This window comes from Leptodactylus fuscus, chromosome 3 (genome assembly GCF_031893055.1).
Source record: "Leptodactylus fuscus isolate aLepFus1 chromosome 3, aLepFus1.hap2, whole genome shotgun sequence".
Lineage (NCBI taxonomy): Eukaryota > Metazoa > Chordata > Amphibia > Anura > Leptodactylidae > Leptodactylus > Leptodactylus fuscus.
Window position 1 is genome coordinate 123,189,136 of NC_134267.1, and position 22,741 is coordinate 123,211,876.

At 41.1% G+C, this 22,741-nt stretch overlaps 2 protein-coding genes across 2 annotated transcripts in view; one reads left to right on the forward strand and one right to left on the reverse strand.

Annotated features, from left to right (window-relative positions):
• LOC142197741 (cytochrome P450 3A9-like) overlaps positions 1 to 411 on the reverse strand; it is a 198,093-nt gene extending 197,682 nt beyond the window's left edge. Inside the window, 1 exon segment of the mRNA XM_075268259.1 lies at positions 396 to 411. The gene's annotated coding sequence lies outside the window, so the exon portion shown is untranslated.
• The window catches only part of SNAP91 (synaptosome associated protein 91), a 113,443-nt gene that overhangs the window by 61,500 nt on the left and 29,202 nt on the right, over positions 1 to 22,741 (forward strand). Inside the window, exons 10-17 of the mRNA XM_075268275.1 lie at positions 5,906 to 5,973; positions 8,078 to 8,083; positions 8,542 to 8,563; positions 9,386 to 9,495; positions 11,547 to 11,647; positions 16,024 to 16,038; positions 16,141 to 16,314; positions 20,772 to 20,879. Coding sequence (XP_075124376.1) covers positions 5,906 to 5,973; positions 8,078 to 8,083; positions 8,542 to 8,563; positions 9,386 to 9,495; positions 11,547 to 11,647; positions 16,024 to 16,038; positions 16,141 to 16,314; positions 20,772 to 20,879 — 604 coding nt within the window. The remainder of the gene's footprint in view (positions 1 to 5,905; positions 5,974 to 8,077; positions 8,084 to 8,541; positions 8,564 to 9,385; positions 9,496 to 11,546; positions 11,648 to 16,023; positions 16,039 to 16,140; positions 16,315 to 20,771; positions 20,880 to 22,741) is intronic.

Genomic DNA, 22,741 nt, shown 5'->3' on the forward strand with positions numbered 1-22,741 from the left:
GTGAGCTGGATATATATATATTTTTTTTTTTTTAAAACCGGTCTCATTTGGTCCTGTCTCTTCCAAGGACGTCTGAGTCCAGACCGACAACTCTTCCGCGGTCGCTTACTTGACTCTACCACTCTCTTCTTAGGGCTGGAACAAAATGTTCTTCTCAAGCAGTGGTTCACATTCTAGATGTGGACAATTGGGTGGCAGACTAAGCCAAGAAAAGCTCAACTCAGGTGAGTGGTCCCTTCTCCCAGTTGTGCTCCCGGTAGGGCAAATCGGAGGTCAACTTCTTCACCTCCCATCTGAACCACAAACTCCCCTGCTATTTGGCCAGATCCCAAAACCCTTGGGACATTGCTGCCATAGCTCTTATGATTCCCTGGTTGGGCTTCTGCCTTCTCTACCAATTTCCTTCTCTTCATCTTCTCTCTGGGGTTCTCTGAAACTCAAGACCGAGGGTTCCAGCCATCGTGGTGGCTCCAGATTGGCCCCACCGGGTTTGGTACCTGGATCTCATGTTTATGCTGGCAGATGCTCCTTGGCCTCTTCTTTGCAAGTCGGCCTTCTGTCTCAAGGAACACTGTCATCTCACCTGCATTTACTGGATGGCTGTTGAAGCAGAAGTTCTGAGGCATCACAGTTTTTGGTGCCTGCTATCCAGACCATTCTTAAGGCCCAAAAAACCCAGTCTGCAAAGATCTATCATTGCAAATGGGAGGCCTATGTATGGTGGTGTAAGAGTCATCATTTGCTTCCACTCTCCTTTTATCTTCGCAGGATCCTGGCTTTTCTCCATTCTGGTGTAGACCAAGGGCTTGGTCTTTCTTCCCTTGAGGGGCAGGTTTTGGCCCTTTACATTCTTTTTCAGAAGACCAGGTTCCTGCAGAGAGTGGCACACTATGCTCCTCCTAATGCTGGTCTTACACGACCGTAGTTTAAAACCACAAATGATCCGCAATTGAGGGTTTTCAATTGTGGATCATTTGCGGACACGTTATATTCAATGCGGCCTCTTACACCACCGGATATTTTATCTGTGGTGTGCCGGGCCGCAACCGAGTTCCGCACTTTATAGAACATGTCTGTAATGGCCGTAATTCACAGCACTGCACGGACTCGCCCATAGAACTTTGTGATTTTGGTCTGCTATCAGGGAGACCTATTGACTCATGGATAGGCTGCTACCTTTCTTTGTGACTGCTCCCTCCTCAGGAGCTGTCAGAGCCTCTTGGGCTAATTAGTATCTGGCTTCTGCCCCCAGGTCTGCAAAGCTGCCACCTGGGCCTCTATCCACACTTTTTCTAAGTTTTACCAGATCCATTCTTTGGCCTTTGCCGATTCTGGCTTTGGTCATACGGTTCTGCGTACACCGTTGTATGCTAGGGTGCTCGTATGGCTTGGAACTGCTTTAGGACATCCCTTGGTGCTGTGTCTCCCAATGAAATAAGCAATAAAAATTGATTTTTGTACTGTACATGAAATCTTTTTGTTGTATTCATTGAAGGGACCCAGATCCCACCCTTGTTTCTGGTTGTTTTTGCCCCGGTTGTTTTGGTTAGTTTTCTGGTTCAGAACACGGTGGTAGTGGTTGTTGATTCTGTGTTTTTTTGCTTGTCTCTCTCCTATTGCTGCCGTACAAACTGATTAACATAATCCCTGTGGATAAGGTATTGCCCAGAGGCAGAGCCAACATCTTTTGCTTTTCCTAGTGTCAGCCTCCTAGTGGCCAGGTCTGTACCCATGGTGTTGTCACCAATGAATACAATTAAAGGATTTTAAGGCGAGTACAAAATATATTTGTCAGGGGTGTCAAATTTTGTATTTTGCAAAAGTTGTGTTTTTTTTTTTTTGTTTTTTTTTAAATAAAGGGGTTTAAAAGTTAAACTTTTTAGTATCCCCAGAACCATACCGACTTTTTTTTTCATTCAGCTTTCCAGTATTCCAGCTTTCCAGTATATACTTCATAATGGTACCATTTAATATTCAAATGTATTCTGCAAACATTATTGCTCTGTGAACAGAAAAATAAAGTTATTGGCCAGGGAAGATGGAGAGTCAGAAATTGAAAAATGCCTGTGGTGGGGAGGAGTTAATGGTTGTCTGAGGAATATTATACCACAATGAATGCAATTTGGTATAGAAATCAACAAAATTGGTTGCTGGAAGTTCTCTTTGCAATTGTTGACCAATTACATTTCAGGTTTTGTCCTGTTGAAATCAAATCAATGTAAAACCCCACTGTTAGTGTATCTGAAATATAGGCTAGAGGGTTCCAGCTACCATACAAATGCAACCTCATACCATAATCCTGGGAGTATTACTGGTGTGACATTACTTTAAGGACTGTTCCTGGTGTTGCTAAAGTGATCTCCACGCCAATCTCTATCCATTATTTCATCCAAGACCAAGTCAGCAATCATGACAGAAGTAGATAGACCGCCATTCCAGCCTTCATTCCAGTCTTTTTTGCTGTAGATGGATAGCCTTTGAGAGCACTGGCTTGAGGTTAGTGGAACACCTGTAGGTGAACGTCTGCCTCATAGCCCAGAATTGTGCAAACTACTTCTGATGTTGTGTGCCATCCCAGTCTTAGAATGTGACGTCCAATTTACTTCTAAACCAGAATGGATCACTGTGTGCCAAGCACAAGGACATACAACGTTGAACAGTGCTGACATTTCGGCCTACCAGAGTCATAAACTAAGGATTCTTAGTCCCAGGAATCTGTTCCTCTCATTTGGCGACAAATACTGATAACTGGCACATTGATGAACAGAGGGTATGGCACAATCATCCCACATCACTTGATCTGATTTTTGCAGTTTCATGTGGCTAAAGAACTTTGCTTCTGATGTGATATGAAAGATGTGATTCTCAGCTTGCAGTTCCATCTGTCAAAATGAAATTGCCATTTGATAACACCGTTAGGATTGGCATACTGTATTTATATTACCCGATTTCAATCCTGACTGTTTTCATCTGGCGATGTCTGGAAATACAGGTAGAACTAATAGTCGCATTTATGACTAATTGACCAATAATCCTGGGTAACGATCATCGTCCTAATTAATTAGGCTGAGTGGCAGGTGGTGAAGAAGTCATACCACTCTATATGTTGGTATTAGTTCCTCTCTCAACCAAGAAGGAAATACTGATGTACTTTTATTCAAGACCACGGGGGTTAAATAGCAGCAGAGAAATGAAGAGCGAAATCAACAACACAAGTTTTCATATTCATTCCTGATTGGTATGGTACATCTCAATCAAACAGAAAAAGTTTAAGCAGTTCCATAGATAGCCAGCTACTCCCGGTCCTATGTGGTAACCTTGGGGAGCTGTCTTCTAGCAGTAAGCCAAGCATTTGTTTTTCTTGCACCCAGCCTGGATGCAGGCGCCATCTTATCATATAACATTATACTAGTTTCAACCATAAGCAACTATATCTAGCGTTCAGCTTTTAAGGATAACAATGTTTTTCATACATTAAATGATTATAAACTTCACAGAACTGCAGCCTTGATATTATAATAAAGCTGAGAAGTCTTTCATATGACAGAAGAAGCACTGGTTTTATAATGGCCAAGATATAACACTATAAAATGACCTCCCACAGCCCATTTTCCTACATTATGTAAGAGACACTCCTCTGTACCGAGTGAAAGCAGTGTATAGATTTCGGCTCTCAAAAGAGAAACTAGGGAAAGAGTAAAGCAATTCAGGATTTCACAATAAGGAGCCAAATATGTTAATAAAGTATATTGCTAAATTTATTAATGACACAAATACTGCCAGAAAATTAAAAGTTGTCTGAAAGTTCAGTTATGATTTAATATGAATACAATAAGTTGTGGATTTTCTTGATGTGTTTCTCATTGTCTATATTGCATGCTGGAGGCTTCAAACTCCAAGCACATTTTTGGCTTGCTAAATAATAGAAGACATCAATAGAATCTTTTACAAAGCTAGGCCATGGTGAGACACCATAAAAGATTATATGTAAGAAGTTGGTCACTGCTTTATGTTCTAGGCCTTGAGATAAAAGAGTAATGTAGCACTGACCTAAATCCTAAGCATTGTGTGATTTACTGAAGGGCTGAAGGGTCTGTAACCACAGTATTCTCTAAAGCTGGATATGAAAGGATTCTATACATTACCATTCACACTCATGTAACAGAACACCACTAAACCACTATGTGTGAACTTGACCTCAAATAGCACTGTAGTAGAAAAATACTATGGACATATTCTCTCATATGGCTTTTGATGCCAATGTTTTATATTTATTTTTAAAGTCTTGATAAAATTAGTGTTACAGTACATTTTTAGGATATCTGCTTCTCTTATCATGGTAAGAACCACTTTTTTCCTTAATGATTAAAGGGGTTTTGAGCAATTGGCTAAAAAAAATGGCTAAAAGTTGCAAAGTTGACTTAAAATAAACATTGCCAGTGATGAGATCAAAGCTGTGTTTGACTAATTGACCAATAATCCCGGGTAACTGTCGTCGTCCTAATTAATTAGGCTGAGTGCCAGGCGGTGAAGAAGTCACACCACTCTACATGTTGGTATTAGTTCCTCTCTCAGCTGAGAAAATACTGATGCGCTTTTATTAAAACAACGTGGGGTTAAAGAGGACCTTTCACCATATCTGGGCACAGGCAGTGTTATATACTGCCAGAAAGCTGACAGTGCGCTGAATTCAGCGCACTGTCGGCTTTCCCGATCTGTGCCCGGTGTAAAGCGCTATCGGTCCCGGTACCGTAGCGCTTTACAGTCAGAAGGGCGTTTCTGACCATTAGCCAGAGACGTCCTTCTGCCTCGCGGCGCCAATCGCGCTGTGCTGTGGAGCCGGGAGGAACGCCCCCCTCCCTCCCTGATAATGCTGGTCTATGGACAAGCTGTGTGAGCAGAGGGAGGGGGGCGTTCCTCCCCGCTCCACAGCACAGCGCGATTGGCGCCGCGAGGCAGAAGGACGTCTCTGGCTAATGGTCAGAAACGCCCTTCTGACTGTAAAGCGCTACGGTACCGGGACCGATAGCGCTTTACACCGGGCACAGATCGGGAAAGCCGACAGTGCGCTGAATTCAGCGCACTGTCAGCTTTCTGGCAGTATATAACACTGCCTGTGCCCAGATATGGTGAAAGGTCCTCTTTAAATAGTAGCAGAGAAAGAAAGAGCGATAACAACAATGTAAGTTTTCATATTCATTCCTGATTGGTATAGTACATGTCAATCAAACAGAAAAAACTTAAGCAGTTCCATATATAGCCAGCTACTCCCGCTCCTGTGTGGTAACCTTGGGGAGCTGTGTTCTGGCAGTAAGCCAAGCAGTTGGTTTTTCTTGCACCCATCCTGGATGCAGGCGTTATCTTTTATATAATTATACCAGTTTCAAACATAAGCAACTATATCTAGCATTCAGCTTTTAAGAATAACAATGTTTTTCATACATTACATGATTATAAACATCACACCAGTGCTCCTGCAGTCCTCCCCAGTTTCTGTTCACCTCCGTATAGTGATAGTTACGTTCATTCACCAATTACTGCAGCAGGCGTCCTAGCTCGAGGAAAGTAAACCTAGACTCTCAGGGCGTCAAGGGAATTGAACAAGTGAGTTATATTTTTGTTTTCTATTTATTTTTATCAACTTTTCAATTTTTAAGATTGTGAAAAGCCCCTTTAATTGTTCTTGGTTTGCATGCGATTGCTTTCAATAGGGGGTTCACCTATGAGTGGTTTCTGCTTGTGTGTCTTCATGACTTCTACTTTTTGTGTTGTCTAATCATTGAGAACTTTATCAATATTGCTTCTAAAATGACCTTTTGCAGCTACAAAAACTGCCTGTAGTGGAATTGCAGATAATGTTGTTTTGTCCTTTGAATTTATCTAATACGTGTAATTTGTTGCTTAGGCACCAAGCAGTCTTATGGAAACATTGGAGCAACATCTAAACACCTTGGAAGGGAAGAAAGGCAATAGGTTTGTATCTCTCACTTTGTTTATAGCCTAAGTAGCTCCTAGGAAATTTCAGCCAAGTGCCCATAGACTACCTCTAGGCCTGATCACATGGCCACATCATTGCTGTACACAGCCACAGCCCTTATTTTTTTCTTTAACATTACGAATTTTTTTGAAATTTTTGTTACAATACAAAGAACTAATCAAACAAGAAATCAACACAAATCGCACATATGTAGATAAGACCCAGAATCACTGGTCTCAATAGATGATTTTACAGCTTATCTACACCTCCCTCTCTGCACGATTTACCTCTGCCTAGGTCACATGCCCAGAAAACTCTCCCATACAAGTGAATAGGGTCTGCTCTAGACCACTGTGTCTAGATCAGTCTTTCTCAAAGTGGGCAATAACGCCCCCTTGTGGGCGCTGGAGGCCTATAGGGGGGCAGTAAAGGGCACAGAGAAGATTGGGGGGCGTTGAAGCGGTTTAGGGGGGCGACGGCTAATTTAAAGGGGTGGTATCATAACAATGATTCTCTCTATACTGCTTGTTAATGTGGATTTAAGACTTTTCCTAAATACACTGCTTCAGCAAAACTGCTTTGTTTGTCCACTATCTTACTTTATTCACTTCATTATGGACACTAGCACCTGGCCCCCTGCTCATTGCTGAGGGAGCCACATGACGTAGCTCCCTGCTGTGTGGGGGGAAGAGAGGGGGGGGGCTGAGTGTACGGAGCCAGCCTGTGTCTGCACCACACATACACATCACATACACATCACCTAGTTCCCTTCTGTGAGATAGAGGGGGTGTGTGTGGAATAAGTGCTGCTTTCTTATATAAAGCAGTCTAAATCCTACTGGGCTAAAGGACCTGGTCTCTCTGTTCACTAGGATAAAGCTTTATTATACCTGTATAGAGCAGGCTGCTAGTGGGCAGAGGAGCCAGGTCCTTTAGGAAACTCCGTACAAGGTAAATCCAAGTCTACAGGACCTTTTGATGACATCACAGGCCCTTCAGTCATCCCATAGGATCACGCTATGTGGTGGGCGGAGCTACACGCTAATTTGGGGGCGGGGATAATTGATGCGAGCAAACAGGAAGAAAGAAGATTTTTAGGCAGCTTAGAAGGCAGATCAAGCTTCAAGCCAATCCCGCAATTGTACCCTGGATTGTGGTCCATCGTTCAACGATTTTTGATAGCATTCCCATCATCGTATTTGTGTGAACGTGGATTTAGTGGCAATGTTGCTAACTAAAAAGAGAAATCGGTTGCAGATTACCGAACGCGGTGACTTACAGCTGTTTTTGAGTAAATTCGAGCCTGATATTAACAAACTTGTTAAAAATCATCAAATTCATCCTTCACATTAGATTAGTTTTAAAATTAAAATGTTTGTTTTAATAACATGAATAAAAGTTCTCCTAATATTACAAAATGGTGTTTTACATTACCCTCATCAGAAAGTCTTATTTTCACATGACACACATAATTTAATTATTAACATAATGACTGCGATTGTGATTCTTAAGATGTAGTCAAGTAAAAAAATTTGGTGGGGCGCTAGAAAATAATTAATTCTCGAAGTGGGCGGTAGATAAAATAAGTTTGAGAACCTCTGGTCTAGATCATGCCAATGGTCATTCTATAGGAAACAGGAAGTCACAGAATGTTTTTGTTTTAGGTTTAATGGTGAAAGTTGGAGTTACAAGGTTTTTAGGATATTTTTTTTTTTTTTTTGGGAAAAGTTTAAAACAAAATCACCAAATATTCTTAAAAAATAAGTTTTAAGTAAAAAATGTTATATAAACAATAACAGCATGATTGCTATAAGTTATTGCCTGCTCATAGAAGGTGTAGATTTTATTTTCTGGCACACAAGCAGCCAAAAGATGGAGCAACCTTACTAACCAATGTGTGCACGTCTTAAAAAAAAATTGGAGCTTCATACTCCTGTTTACTTTGGGTTAAGTTTTGAGTGAAACAAAAGTAAATTCACCCATGTTGTGTGTTTTTTTTTTTTTTTTTTTTTTTTTTTTTTTTTTTTTTTTGTGGTACTGTGCGGAGCTAATCTTTTCCTGTCCTTCCCCCCCCCCATTTCTTTGTATACGGATCATACAGTGAAGGGTAAGTGTATAGCACTTGCATTTGTGTTTACATTAACATTATGTCCATTTTTAGCAAGCCCATTTTATTCAATTTACTAGACCTTTAAAGATCTGGGGGTTACACTGCAATCTGTTGTGATAATTGAAGGAACAGCTGTATCAATGCACGTTTTTGCTCCATTTCTAAAGTCCTATATTCACACAGTGGACAGTTGTGGTCCTCCATAGTACAGTACTGTACTAACCAGACTTCTTTTACTGTGGACAGTAAAGTCTTTTTAATATCTCTCAACATTTTGAGGGACTTTTTTATATATATTTTCCTGTCATTTTGTATCTGATATTGTTCCCATTGTATTTTACTAATTACATGAATAAATTGGGGTTTAATTCACATAACCTATACCATACAGCTACTAGAAAGAGAATGTTATATATAATATTGAAACTAATGATGTGTATATTTGTGATTTTTAGCTCTGGATCGCCACTAGGCAAGGTAATTTAATATGGCTCAGTTTGTCTTAACCAGCATCCTTTGTGATCTGTAGTTGCTTAGAAGACACACATTTTGTACGTTAGGCTATATTCACATTTGTGTCATGATCTTTGTTCATAACGGAAACTAGGATATAGTGCCAGACCTATCATTCAATACACATCCCTGGTGCCTGATGGGGGTGGGTTTTGTTTTAGTGTCCTTAGTAACAGAAAAAAATTGCTGCATGGAATTATGTGATGGCAGTGAGAACAAAGCTTTACACTTATTATTGTAAAAGTCAGTTTTTTCAAGTCTGTCTATAGTCTTACACATTCTACTAGACAGTTGTTGTTAGGGCTAGCTCACACTGAGTTTTTTGGCAGCAGATTTTGATCCGCCTCAAAATCTGCCTGCCACAACTGCTCCCATTGACTTCAATGGGAGCGGCTCGCTGCTTTTTTTTCCGCTAGCTAGTAGCGGAAAAAAGAAGCGAGATGCCCTATGTTGCCGTGAATTCCGCGGCTGACTCAGCTGCAGCATCCGCGACGTGAAACTCCCTCCCGATTAGGCCCATTCATTCAGGCCTAATCTGGAGTAGCATGCCGTGACGGGATGCTGGTGCACTGCATTGACATTCCATTGCGGCTAGCTGCCGCATGGGGAATCCATTTTCTGCCGTGTGAACATACCCTTAAAGGGTTATGTTATTATGGACAACACTTTTAATTTGGCCAACCCTACAAAACACACACCTTGCTAGCAGGAGGAGAAATAGTGCAATTGCCATTTCACTCTGCAAGACATAGCTATTATGTGTTTATTCATGTTTTTGTGTTGTAGTCTTCCCCTGCTACCACAGTCACATCTCCAAACACAACACCATCAAAGACTGTAGACACCTCTCCTCCTGTTGACCTTTTTGCTACTGCAAGTGCTGCATCTCCCATTTGGTAAGTCTTAGATTTAGTTGCAATGTATCCTGGCATGTTTAACATATTAGAGCATTTCATACCTCTAGAAAACTTAATTTGTTCACTCTTCTTAAGGTTTAGGCATTATCCTCGCAATAATAACAATGGCTTGTGTGAAATACACTTATTTTAGCCTAAGTCTTATTTTAGGATAAGCCTATCCATCATTGCCATGAAAGTCCCCTTTCAGTAATTTCAAAATTGTGGTAAAGTCTGTACTGTAGTGTAAACTCGGAAAGAATGTGCTCCTAATACTTAAAGGGGTTGGCCGCTTTCAGTGCAGTATTGACTCTTTACACTTTTCTAGATCTCTGCTTGTTGTCATTCATTCTGTTACTTCTAGTATAAAATTCAGTCCATGGTCATGTGATGGACACACAGGTGCACAGTAATCAGACATCTGCCAATTGTTGCCAAAAGTGTTGCAGAGGAGTTGGCTGCAATTTGTCAGCCAATATATATGAAGTATATTAGTGTCCCCTGTGTACAGTACCTCAAATTTGTATCCACTTCTCAGTCCCTTTTGCTATTTCCATTGTCGTCCATTGAATTAGTAACTAAGTGGTGGCTGTTATTCCCAAATGTCACCACTTCTGGGAATGAATTGATGACTATATGAATAGCCAGGGCTTGGTATATGGATCAATTAAATATTATGACCTCACAAGTGGGAGGTTGCAGGAAGTTGCTTCGGGATGTCAGGGGTCCATAAAAAGCCTCTTTGGGAACTCTTTGTCAGATTCCTCTGAAGCTCTCCCTAGATGTCATGGACAAGTGGTTGTCCATGAAGAGAAAAAAAAAATAGACTGGGGGAAGGTGAAGAATTAAAAAAAAACCAAAAACCTCTTCTGTTCTCAGTGCTCGGTGTACCTTTCCCAACACTTGTAGACCATGTCCTGGATACATCTGTGTGTGGAGGCTCTTGAAGCACTGACTTCAGCAGCAGTCCACTCCTTGTCAATCTTCCCCTAAATTTTTGAATGGCTTTTTCCCTAAAAATCCTATCAAGGCTGTGGTTATCCCGGTTGCTTGTGCACCTTTTTCTACCACACTTTTTCCTTCCACTCAACTTCCCATTAATATGCTTTGATACAGCACTCTGAGAACAGCCAGCTTCTCTAGCAATGACCTTTTGTGGCTTTCCCTCCTTGTGAACTGTGCCAATGGCTGCCTTCTGGATATTTGTCTAGTCACCAGTCTTCCTCTTGACATAGGGACCTTTCTAAATGCTTAGGAAGCCTTTGCAGCTGTTTTGGGATTATTATTCTAATTTTCTCAGATACTAACTTTTGGGTTTTCCTTGGCCGAAAGTCATAATCCTAAACATTAACAGAAATAAACACTTGAAAAAGTTCATGCTGTTTGTAATGACTCAATATAATGTGTTTTACTCTTTCAATTGAATTACTAAAATAAATAAATAACTCTTTGATATTCTAATTTATTGAGATGCACTTGTACCTTGAGTGTCTCTTAATATTATGTATCATTCAATCCACTTTTCAAAATTAAGTAGGAGAACAGATTCCAAATTCCAAAACAGATTCCAAAAACAGAGAACAAATTGTGTATCAGATTACTCAAATGTGACAGTCTCACTACAGTAGGGAGATGGGGTGACATAGAAAGTAACACCTGAGGAGAGAATCGTTCAGTACACCAAATTTTCAAACTTTCTGCAACGTGTGATAACTTTTGCTCAAATAAGGCAATGCATACTCAAGCAAAACTGATTGTAAAATTTCTCTGTATGATAAATCCCCTGCTAAATTATTGTTTTATTCCGGAACACTGATCTGATAAAAAGGCCTTTTATAATGTATGTGCTGTAGTGAGATCAGACATACGAATAACTGTTTAAGGTGTTTTACCCTTACTAACTTTCACTGCTCTCTCTTCTTCTTACATTCTTAAACAAGCTGCTGTGCAGGCTTTGACTGTTTGATGGACAGGACACTATGAAGTACTTCATTAGATATAGACCTTGCCTTTTCCATGAGAGATTATTTATTATGCTATGTTTTGTGCAGTTCAGCAAAGCTCTCCAATGATCTTCTGGATCTGCAGCCAGATTTCACTTCAACTGGTCAATCTGCTTCTGCTGTCCAGGGAGCTACAAGTGCTTGGGGAGGTAAATCCAACATATATCTTGTGTGTTTATTTTATTTTATTTTTTCTCTGTAATTTTTTTTTTTTTCTTTTTCCACTGCAAAATGTGAATGTACACAGCTTGCTACTGGTGTGAAATTCTGCACAGTGACTCAAGAAACTCCTTGTGCAGAGACGCCAAGAAATCACAGTGCAGCTCTGAAAACCAGTAGCTGTTTTCATTCCTCAGGGGTGAACACTTTATGTGTCACTGTTGGGCAACTTTACACTGCCGTTATTAATGTTTGATATTTAAAGGGGTATTCCCATGTACATACCGTATTTTCCGGACTATAAGGTGCACATAAAAACCTACGATTTCCTCAGAAATCGTAAGTGCGGCTTATAGTCCGGTGCGGCTTATATATGGATGGAAGCGGCGGCAAAGTCTGCGTGCCGCTTCCATACATACATAAAAGGCACCGTAAGGGTGCATTCACACTACAGAACGCCGGCGTGTATCACAGCCGTACACGCTGGCGTTACAGCAGGGCTGCCGAACACTTCCTATTCATTTCTATGGGAGCCGGCATGCGAGCGCTCCCCATAGAAATGAATGGACAGACACTTCCCATTCATTTCTATGGGAGCCGGCATGCGAGCGCTCCCCATAGAAATGAATGGAAAAAAGCAGTCCATTCATTTCTATGGGGAGCGCTCGCATGCCGGCTCCCATAGAAATGAATGGGAAGTGTCCGGCAGCCCTGCTGTCACGCCGGCCTGAAACAGAACGTGAAACTTACCGAGTGGTGCAGGGCGGGCGGGTGGGCATTCAGGCCTCCTCTTCCTCCGATGTTCCGTCCTTCTCCTCCGGCGCTCGCTGATAATGGCCTGGGCGCATGCGCAATATCATAATGCTTCTACTACGGCTACTGCGCATGCGCCCAGGCCATTATCAGTTAGCAAGCGGCGGAGGAGGAGGACGGAACATCGGAGGAAGAGGAGGCCTGAATGCCCGCCCACCCTGCACCGCTCAGTAAGTTTCACATTCTGTTTCAGGTTTTTATTTTAAAACGGGGGGGGGGGGTAGTTTGATCTAACTTTTACGGTTGGGCTCTATCAGCATGATTTTGCTGATAGAGCCCTTCCTCGCCTGCCGAGCGCTTCCAGTAGAAGCGGCTGGCACGCGGGGGGTTAAGCGGCCGCTGGCAAAGTCTGCCTGCCGGCGCTTTCAATAACCTATAATGCGCACCGGACTGCGGCTTATAGTCCGGTGCGCCTTATATATGAACCGAGACGGACTATAAGGCGCTCATGGGCAATGCGGCTTATAGTCCGTAAAATACTGTAATCAAATCTATATTTGTAGATAATTAAAAGTTAAACATTTTTGCAAATATAAGTAATTAAAAATTCTGCAAAGTTTTAAAGATTTTCTCTAACTTTTTTTAGTGGTGACAGTTTATCTTGATTGGTTGCTAATGGATACGACCACAAATGCAGAAACATTCTATGGTCTGGGACTTGTCAGGAACCCAGCTATGATTTTCTTATTGTAGCTGGGATATCAGGCAGGGACACTACATGTATCAGAAGATATCCCGGCCACGATAAGGAAATCATGGCTGATTTTCTGGTCTTAGAAAGTTCCTGCAGTCATGGTCATATCCACTGGCAACTGATCAAGACAACAGACTGTGACCACAAGATATTTAGAGAGAATCTTTAAAACTCTGCAAAATGTTTAATTACTTATATTTGCAAAAATGTTTAACTTTTAATTAGCTACAAATTTAAAAATAATTATGAACGTGGGAATACCCGTTTAATGACAAGAAGAAAAGACTGCACCAAGCAGTGCCTGGTGTAACACTGCAAAACACTTTGTACAGATATTATTAAGTGAATACTGATGGTCTCTCATTTTGCTCAGTTGTGTATGTCGTCATCATAACTGCCTTAGTGCAGAAAGAAATAGTCATATTGATGGGCTTGATGGATGTCCTTGTGGTGGCTTTGATCCATAAGCTCCAAGATAATACCAGGAAAACAAAAGGATCCACACTTTGCCCAAGTTGTTTACAGAAGGTTCTCTTTATTGACTCCATTACACAACGCGTTTCTGAGCACTCAGGCTCTTTGTTCAAGGGTATGTTGGGTAACAGAAATAGTACATACACACACTCTGACTTTATATAGTAAAAGATTGGGAGGGTATTCCCATGCACATAATTATTTTTAAATTTGTAGATAATTAAAAGGTAAACATTTTTGCAAATATAAGTAATTAAACATTTTGCAGAGTTTTAAAGATTTTCTCTAGATATCTTGTGGTCACAGTCTGTTGTCTTGATCGGTTGCCAGTGGATATGACCATGAATGCAGGAACTTTCTAAGGTCAGAAAATCAGCCATGATTTCTGTATTGTGACCGGGATATCTTCTGATACATGTAGTGTCCCTATCTGATAACTGCAATAAGAAAATCATGGCTGAGTTCCTGACAAGACTCAGACCATAGAAAGCTTCTGCATTAGTGGTCGAAACCATTGGCAACCAATCAAGACAACAGACCATCGCCACTAAGAAAGTTAGAGAAAATCTTTAAAACTTTGCAGAATTTTTAATGACTTATATTTGCAAAAATGTTTAACTTTTAATTATCTACAAATATAGATAAGATTATGTACAGGGGAATACCCCTTTAAGGCTATGGCCCCACATAGAGGGCCACAGCAAAAATGCGCTGCAGGATAAACCGCAACAGCAATGCTCTGTGGTTTTTCCTGAAGCACTTTTCACAGAAAGTCTACAGAGGTTTGCTCTGGACTTTCTGCTTCAGTTATACCTTTGGTGAAACCCCCGGCATTTCCATAGGTAGGTAAATTTCAGGATGTAAATTATGTCAATTATATGTCCTATTTGGCATATCCATCTCTCTATTGTTAGAGATGGACTTATTTAGACAAACAAAAAATACCCTGATTATTGCAAGTGTAAGTAGGGCAATAATACTGCTAGTAATAAACTTATTAGGAATAAAAATTATATATAGATCTTTCTCGCGCATGCACTCTCTCATTCATACATACACACACACACACACACACACACACACACACACACACACAGATATATATATACACACATAATCTCAATAAATATATAAACCTATGCAGTTGTAAATAAGATGCATAATTAAAAACCATACATATACCTATAAAAACATAAATGCATGAAATGCATACATTTTATCAAATGCTTCAATAGATGTCTCAAAGAAAACATATAAAAATAATGAAATATTTGATCCATGGATCCACAAAATTTGTGCAACATGGTTGTATTCTTCTAAATAAAACTTGCCCTTCACTTATGTCAGGCTGTTTCCAGCACAGAGTGATGGGTAGTTTTATGAACTAGTAGTCTTGGATAAACTGTTCCTCACTGTGAGCGAACTCCTCTAATTAACATTCCTGGCAAAGAATAGTTGATCACGAACTAAAATTAGTGGAAGGAGGGTGAGATACATCACAGCAGCCCCTCCTGCATCCTGCCAATCTTGCTTTTTAGTTCCTAATGCTGGAAAAACGTGTGTCAGTGAGAGTCTGCGTATAGAACTCAATGCAACTTGCCTGGTTTTGTGATAAAATCCCAGTCTTCTATAGTCCAGTGGTCCACTCCTACACTGCTTTTCTGTGCTCTCGTATACTCACCATGAGTCAGTACCATTAAACTACCACAGGTGTCACTGTTGTGCTCAGCCATATGCATCTGAGCGAACTAGATAGTCATGATTTGTTTCTAGTGCACCAGTCACATGATACAGTCAGTATCCGAGTGCTGGCATGGCATAGGCTGTACTATTGTTCTCTTTACTTCATCAGGCATCTTCTCCATGTTCTTAAATTCTCATGGGTTGTCTGTCATCAAACCATTAGACAACAATTCCAGGTTATAAGGTTGACAATGTAAATAGATTTCCCATCACTATTTTCTTCATTGCATTCACATGACTTTATCCTGTCCCTGCAAACATTTCTTATCATGATCATCAGGAATTGAAGACTTCAATGATATGAGTAAGTGTTTTGGGTGTCATAAAGATAAAAGAAAATTGGCTGGTGTCAGAATAGCTGTTACCTACCAAAAATATGGCAGATATTACTGTTACCCAAAGCTCAGTATCAAGTGATCCTTCCTCTGTGTAGTTCAGTATGTTCTGCGTTGTAGCAGAATGTGGTGATATTTTGTTCAGAGCTGTGCTTTAGTAATTGACATCTGGTTTGCATCATTGCCCTTTCCTGTTTTCTTTGTTTCCTTTTTAACATTCTGCAGGTAACACTCACGGGTTCTCCCTTTGTCATACTTCTTACACTTCTTTTCTTTTTAACTGCTTACTTAATGGATCATATGACAGATCTTTTGGGTGAGGGTAAGTAGTGTCTTCCTATCTGGCTTCACTGTTCTCCATTCCTGCCCCTGTGTTTCTTCTGCTGACAGATGACTTTTTCTCCCCATTCCTTGTTACATGCAGACTCTCTCTCTGCGCCTTCTACTTCTCTTATCTCAGAGGCTCCTCAGCTTTCTGACCCATTTTCAACTGAGCCCAATGCCCTTCCTGCTGCTTCTGCTGAAACTCCAGCACCTTCAGTGTCTCCGGCACCTGCCACTCTTAGTACTGCCAGTGCCGATGTCGATCTCTTTGGAGGTTAGTAAGGCCATAAAACATCTTTTTTTTTTTTTCATTGCGTTGTTGTATAGTAATCTGCGTAATTATCATCTTTTGTAATGTATTTTTTTTCATCAAGAGGTTACCGTTGGTAAAATACAAGTGGATAAATCATGTAGCTCAAACTAAACCTACCCATGAACACGATGCTGACAGATGAAAAATCTAGGGTTACCCTTTTATGTAAAATGGCAGGTGACTGTGAATTGTACTGTTGCTTGCAAAATTTGGGTTTATTAATTTAAAACAGTTGGACTTGGTTTTCTTTTTTTTTTTTTTTTTTTTTTTGTTTGTTTGGTTTTTTTAGCCTAGTGGTTCTGTTAGTGTGTAAAAGTAAATATTGGGATTGACTCCAACAAGGACTCCATTATGTAGTTTTAGCCATGTTATAGAAGTTTAAATAAAGGCTACCCATTGTTTTATTAAACTTCTAACACGTCCTTGTGATGTATAAGAAGTTGCATTGAGGTTCCAGGCCCTGAATTCCCCCACAATCCCTAAAACAAAAGGGCAGAAATATTTAGCTGAGTGCGGTCTCCCTTTATTTCAGTTTGGCTCTGCTTTACCATCTATGTGGGAAGTGTATAACTTTTTCAAAAGACCATAGAATTTTTATGGATCCGAATATTGCTCGCTGTGCTATCCAAAGGATGCCAGAAACCATAGAAAGTCGTGCCTGGCTAAGCACTCCTGACTTTGTTGTACTGATCAGTGGGGGTCTCAGCACCTAGACCCCATTATTCAAAATTAAAAGGTACTGAACTCAGGCCAATAACATTGAGCAGCCAGTGGTCAGCAGACATGACATTGGCTCAGTATTTTGGAACGCCCTGCCTGTCCTTGCACAACGCTTCTTAGATCTGAAGGATTCTTCTGCATCATACGTGTCCATTCAGACACATTTCCTGTAGTACAGTTCATGGCTTAAACAGATCATATTCATCATGTTGCAATCCTTGACATGATGTATAACTTAAAGGGGTATTCCCACGTCGCATACTCGCCAGTCTTCGTTGCTGTAAATTCTTCTTTCTTCCGGCTTTATTGCGTCATTGGTGGGCGGGGTTACATATGCAAAGCCAAGCGGTGAGATGCCACTGGCCCTGCGTGCGCGCTCATAGACCAGTCTAGCCTTCACAATGCGAATACAGACCCAGCATCCGCCTCTCTCTATTACAGCAGATGCCGGGTCTGTATTCGCATTGTGAAGGCTAGACTGGTCTATGAGCGTGCACGCAGGGCCAGTGGCATCTCACCGCTTGGCTTTGCATATGTAACCCCGCCCACCAATGACACAATAAAGCGTTCCCGTCCCCCCTGGAATAGCAGCATCGCTCCTGCCGCTGCTGGCTTCATGCAGGGCAGGAGTATAGCGATGATGCAGGCATCTGTGCTAGCGTCTACACTCCCCGGCATCCGCCTCTCTATTACAGCAGATGCCGGGTCTGTACTGGCGGCCCCTTCCCTCCAAAGGGTAAACTACCCCCCCCCCCTCCAGGCTCGCTCCCGTGCACTTAGCCCCTCCTCCCTCCCCCCTCAGAGCAGGCAGATACATCACTTGACTTATGACTTATGACTTACACAACATACACACAAAATCATGAATAAAGTTTACATTTCACCCAATCCCTGTCCTGTCCATACCTGAGCTTTCTAGAGTAAAATACGTCTCTAGCAATATCCGTTACATACTAAAATAACAGTAATAACTATTATTACTAGAGATGAACGTATAGATTGCTAAAATTTTTATAGGGGGATGGAAAATAATATTTTTATGTAAAGTTCTATTTAATTTACATGCACAAAATGGGTTGGCGTATTTCTGCGATTTTGGCGTTTCTTTAACACCCGCCCCTGTAAATATAAACGTGTGGTATGTATGAACTCCTCACATCTTGCAGTTTTTTAGAAAGTACATTTTGTTTGCAGAAAGGGATTGCTTGAGCCCCGCTTTAGTGACAAATTTGAATTTTTGTGTAATTTTTGCTTGTAATCTCTGTTTGCTGCAACGTTGCATGAAGGTGGTTGTATATATGAAACATTAAGTTGTGTTTTTATATACGGTATGCTATGCAATCTCAAAAAAGTTAGATTTTGGTATCGCAGTGACAGTTTGGTAGGTGCAGTATAGCTTTTTAACATATTAATGAATACCAGCAAAATCCTGCCTGTCTTCTGTATTCATGATTTTGGGAGTCCGAGCTCTTGTTGTAGTTTGATGTTTGCGGTACATATACACCATAAGCTATTATTTTAAATGTATTTTGTATATGAATGTGAGATTGAACATGAGTTTTAGGTGCAAATATGTGTTATAGTGCTTTTTTTTTTTTTAACATTTTTTATTGTGTTTGTCACAAAGTTGCATGAAGGTGGATGTGGCTGTTGTTGACCCATTGAGACCTATGAAATCTTCAGGTTGTCTACTTTCAAAAAAAAAATAAAAAAAAAAAAAAATATATATATATATATATATATATATATATATATATATATATATATATATATATATAGGGTTTAGGGGTTCACTTACTTTTCATGGTGAGTAATCCCTACATTTTATAGGATGATTTTTTTTTTTTTTAATTTTTTTTTTTAACATTTCCAGCTTCAAAGCAGATCTTTGTTCCTTCCAGTTCTAGCGATATTCTGAAGACACGTGCATGCGGGTGTAGGCTTTAGTGATATGTACTGTCGGCTTTCCCGATCTGTGCCCGGTGTGAAGAGCTTACGGCCCGGTACCGTAGCTCTTCTATGGTCAGAAGGGCGTTTCTGACCATTAGCCAGAGACGCCCTTCTGCCTCGCGGCGCCTATCGCGCTGTGCTGTGGAGCCGGGAGGAACGCCCCCTCCCTCTGCTCACACAGCTCGTCCATAGACGAGCATTATCAGGAGAGGGAGGGGGCGTTCCTCCCGGCTCCACAGCACAGCGTGATAGGCGCCGCGAGGCAGAAGGACGTTCCTGGCTAATGGTCAGAAACGCCCTTCTGACTGTAAAGCGCTACGGTACCGGGACCGATAGCGCTTTACACCGGGCACAGATCGGGAAAGCCGACAGTGCGCTGAATTCAGCGCACTGTCAGCTTTCCAGCAGTATATAACACTGCATGTGCCCAGATATGGTGAAAGGTCCTCTTTAAATCAAAATTGCATGAAGGTTCCTGTTTGTATAGAGTACCAATTGGCATTGAGACAATGCTGCAGGTGTCTACTTTAATAAAATATGTAGGTATGGGGGGGGAGGGGTTGGATGATTTTTTAATGTTGCAATTTAGCTTTGATTTATCCATCTCAAAACTGTGAAAATTGCTCTGGCTACTGGAGGTGCAAAATTTCCAGAGACCCTTTGCAGTAAAAGGGTTAACTAAAGTTTCTCAATAGTTGAAAGAATGGCTAACTTGTATTTTTGGTTATTATTGTAAAATTTTACTTGCCTATATACTGTATATCTCCTCATTTTAAGGGGGTTGTTTGTGCGCGGTTACCTGTTTGAGGTTTGGGTTCTTGTTTTCTACAAGCAGCACCTCGTCTTATCCATGTGTTGTCTTTTAGATTAAAAGCAGCCTTAGGGTGCATGCACACTGAGTAACGCCGGGCGTGTATGAGAGCCGTACACGCCGGCGTTACAGCAGGGCTGCCGAACACTTCCCATTCACTTCAATGGGAGCGCTCGTAAACGCCGCTGTTACGAGCGCTCCCATTGAAGTGAATGGGAAGTGTTCGGCAGCCCTGCTGTAACGCCGGCGTGTACGGCTCTCATACACGCCCGGCGTTACGTAGTGTGCATGCACCCTTAGTCCATGGACAAGAATGGTGCTTTTCCAATATTGTGTGTGGTTTTTTGTTTTGTTTTGTTTTTTTAATGGAGAACTTTTCCAAATTTGGATGGTGACAGGTCCTCTTTATGAAGTGTGTTTTAAATTAATGTGTTATAAAAATTCATTAAAAAAACAAAAAAGAAAAAACAAGCCCATGAGCCAAGGTTCTAGCTAAAATTGTTTACAAGTCATCAAATTTATTGGGCAGAAACAGTTTCCTACTAAACTTATCTTTATGATATTCCATAAAGGATAGCTCCTTATATGCGCAAACCATCCTTGAGTTTCTTTTGTCATGCAAAACCTGGGGCATATCTTTGCTTGAGCACATTATGGAAAAACAAAGCAAAATCTGCTTTGCTCAAGTAAATATATACTTAGTATTGGCTGGTAAGTGAATTCTTGTGGTTGTGCCACTCTAATCACACGCATGGAGCCCTTATACAATATAAGCCTTTTCTTTATGTTATGTGATTGACTTATTCAGTCAGACATGATTTCTCATGTTGTATAAGGGAAATGTAAACTGCAAAATGATTTTCTTATTTTTTCTTCTTTCTCCCCCTCTTGATTTTTTTTTTTTTTTATTTGCTTCCATTAAAACCCCTTACCCTAGATGCCTTTGCTGCTTCTCCTGGTGAAGCACCTGCAACCTTAGAAGGGGCTGCAGCACCACCTCCCCCTACCCCTGTTGCAGCGGCTCTTGATGCATGCTCTGGAAACGGTGGGTTTCATGTCTGCTACTTGTCACCTGTCAGCATGCCTTGCATTGACTTGATTTCTGTTGTTCCTTATCCAGGCCATCTCTTCTGTTTTCAGCATATACAATATATAGTGCTTCACTATTGTAATATATTACAATAAGGTAATTGCTGGTATTGCCTCTTTGGTATTGTATGGGATGTGACTTTCTAATCCAGTAGTGTTTTCATTCACTGAAAGAAGTGTGAGAAAACAATAATACAAATTAAATCTTACCTTTTAATAAATAGTTCAAGTATGGCTCACTCCATAAAAGCACGGTCAGGGTATAATCTGGTACCATATATACTTGAGTATAAGCTGACTTTTTCAGCACATTTTTAATGCTGAAAAAGCTCTCCTCGCCTTATACACGAGTCGGGGTCCACAGAGCACAGAAAACTGGAAGGACCTGGAAGGGGGAGGCCCTTTAGTACTACTGCTCTGTGATTGGCTTGTCATGAGGTCATTTGACTGTGATGTCATCAAAGGTCCTGTAGCCACTGGTATGTAACATCTGCAATAAGGTTGTCTAAATCCTAGTAGCTCCGCCCACACCAGAATCCGATCACATGGTCATGATGTCATCAGGGGTCCTTTAGCACACTAGGCTTTAGCATCTACCCGGCAGATGAGTGGCCAGGATTCATTGTGTCTTAGGTACCTTCCTTTAGTTACTCTGCCTATTAATGTCAGGCATTTGGGGTTATTAATTTAGTTTCAGTAACTCCATGTGCCTCACATTAAAAAGTTAACCCCATCATGTCCCTCATATTAACCCCTGTGTGCCCCATATAAGGGTCACTAATATGTGAGACACATGGGGGTACTAATGAAAGACCTTAATTATGAAGATGCCTAATTATTACCTCCATATGTCCCACATATCAGTAACTCTTATGTGAGACACACAGGGTTAATGTGAGGGACATGATGGGGTTAACTGCTATTACTATGATCCCCATGGAGTTACTAAGCTGCAATGCACGTGTCCAGACTTTTTATCTGCAATGGTGGATTTCCCCCCCTCGGCTTATACTCGAGTCAATAAGTTTTCCGCGTTTTTTGTGGTAAAATTAGGGGTCCCGACTTATATTTGGGTCGGCTTATACTCGAGTATATACAGTAATTATACATTATACACCATCCCCAAAAACCTGACTGAACCAAAAAGGGGGACCAAAAAAAAACACCTGGGAAAGATGCAATCCAGGATATATGATTCCAAACTTGTGGTGAAAAGATATTAAGCTTCCTACCCACAAGAATAGGGATAATGTCATCCAAAAATCTTTGGCTATCATTGGATATAAACAGTAGGATAAAATATCCTGAGACTACTGGCTTAACACCACACCAAATAGTCGACCTCAAGGGATCCACTGAAACCCATTCTCAGAGGCAACACTGTGCACCTACTAAGGAATTACTAGACCCTGCACTCTTCTTTAAGACAAAATAAATCATCCAGGGTCAGCCCATGTTAGGGCTCGTTCACATCTGCGCCCAGGTGTCCGTTCTGCAGGTTTCCGTTTCCTGCATAAAACAGAGCAGGAGACGGAAACCTGCAAGACTCTTTCTCACCCATTCATCTGAATGGGTGAGAAAGATGTCCGGCTGTGAGCGTTTTGCGTTCTCCGCCGCGAAACCGGGTTTTTTAATCTGGACACAGTCAAAAATGCAGTACTCTGTCTCCGGATTAAAAAATCCGGTTTCGCGGCGGAGAGCATAAAATGCTCACGGCCAGACCCGGTCTGTGCTTTCCGTCTTCTGGCATGCAGAAGATGGAAACCACAGAACGGACAGCTGAACGCAGGTGTGAACCTAGTGTTAGCAGTGAATACT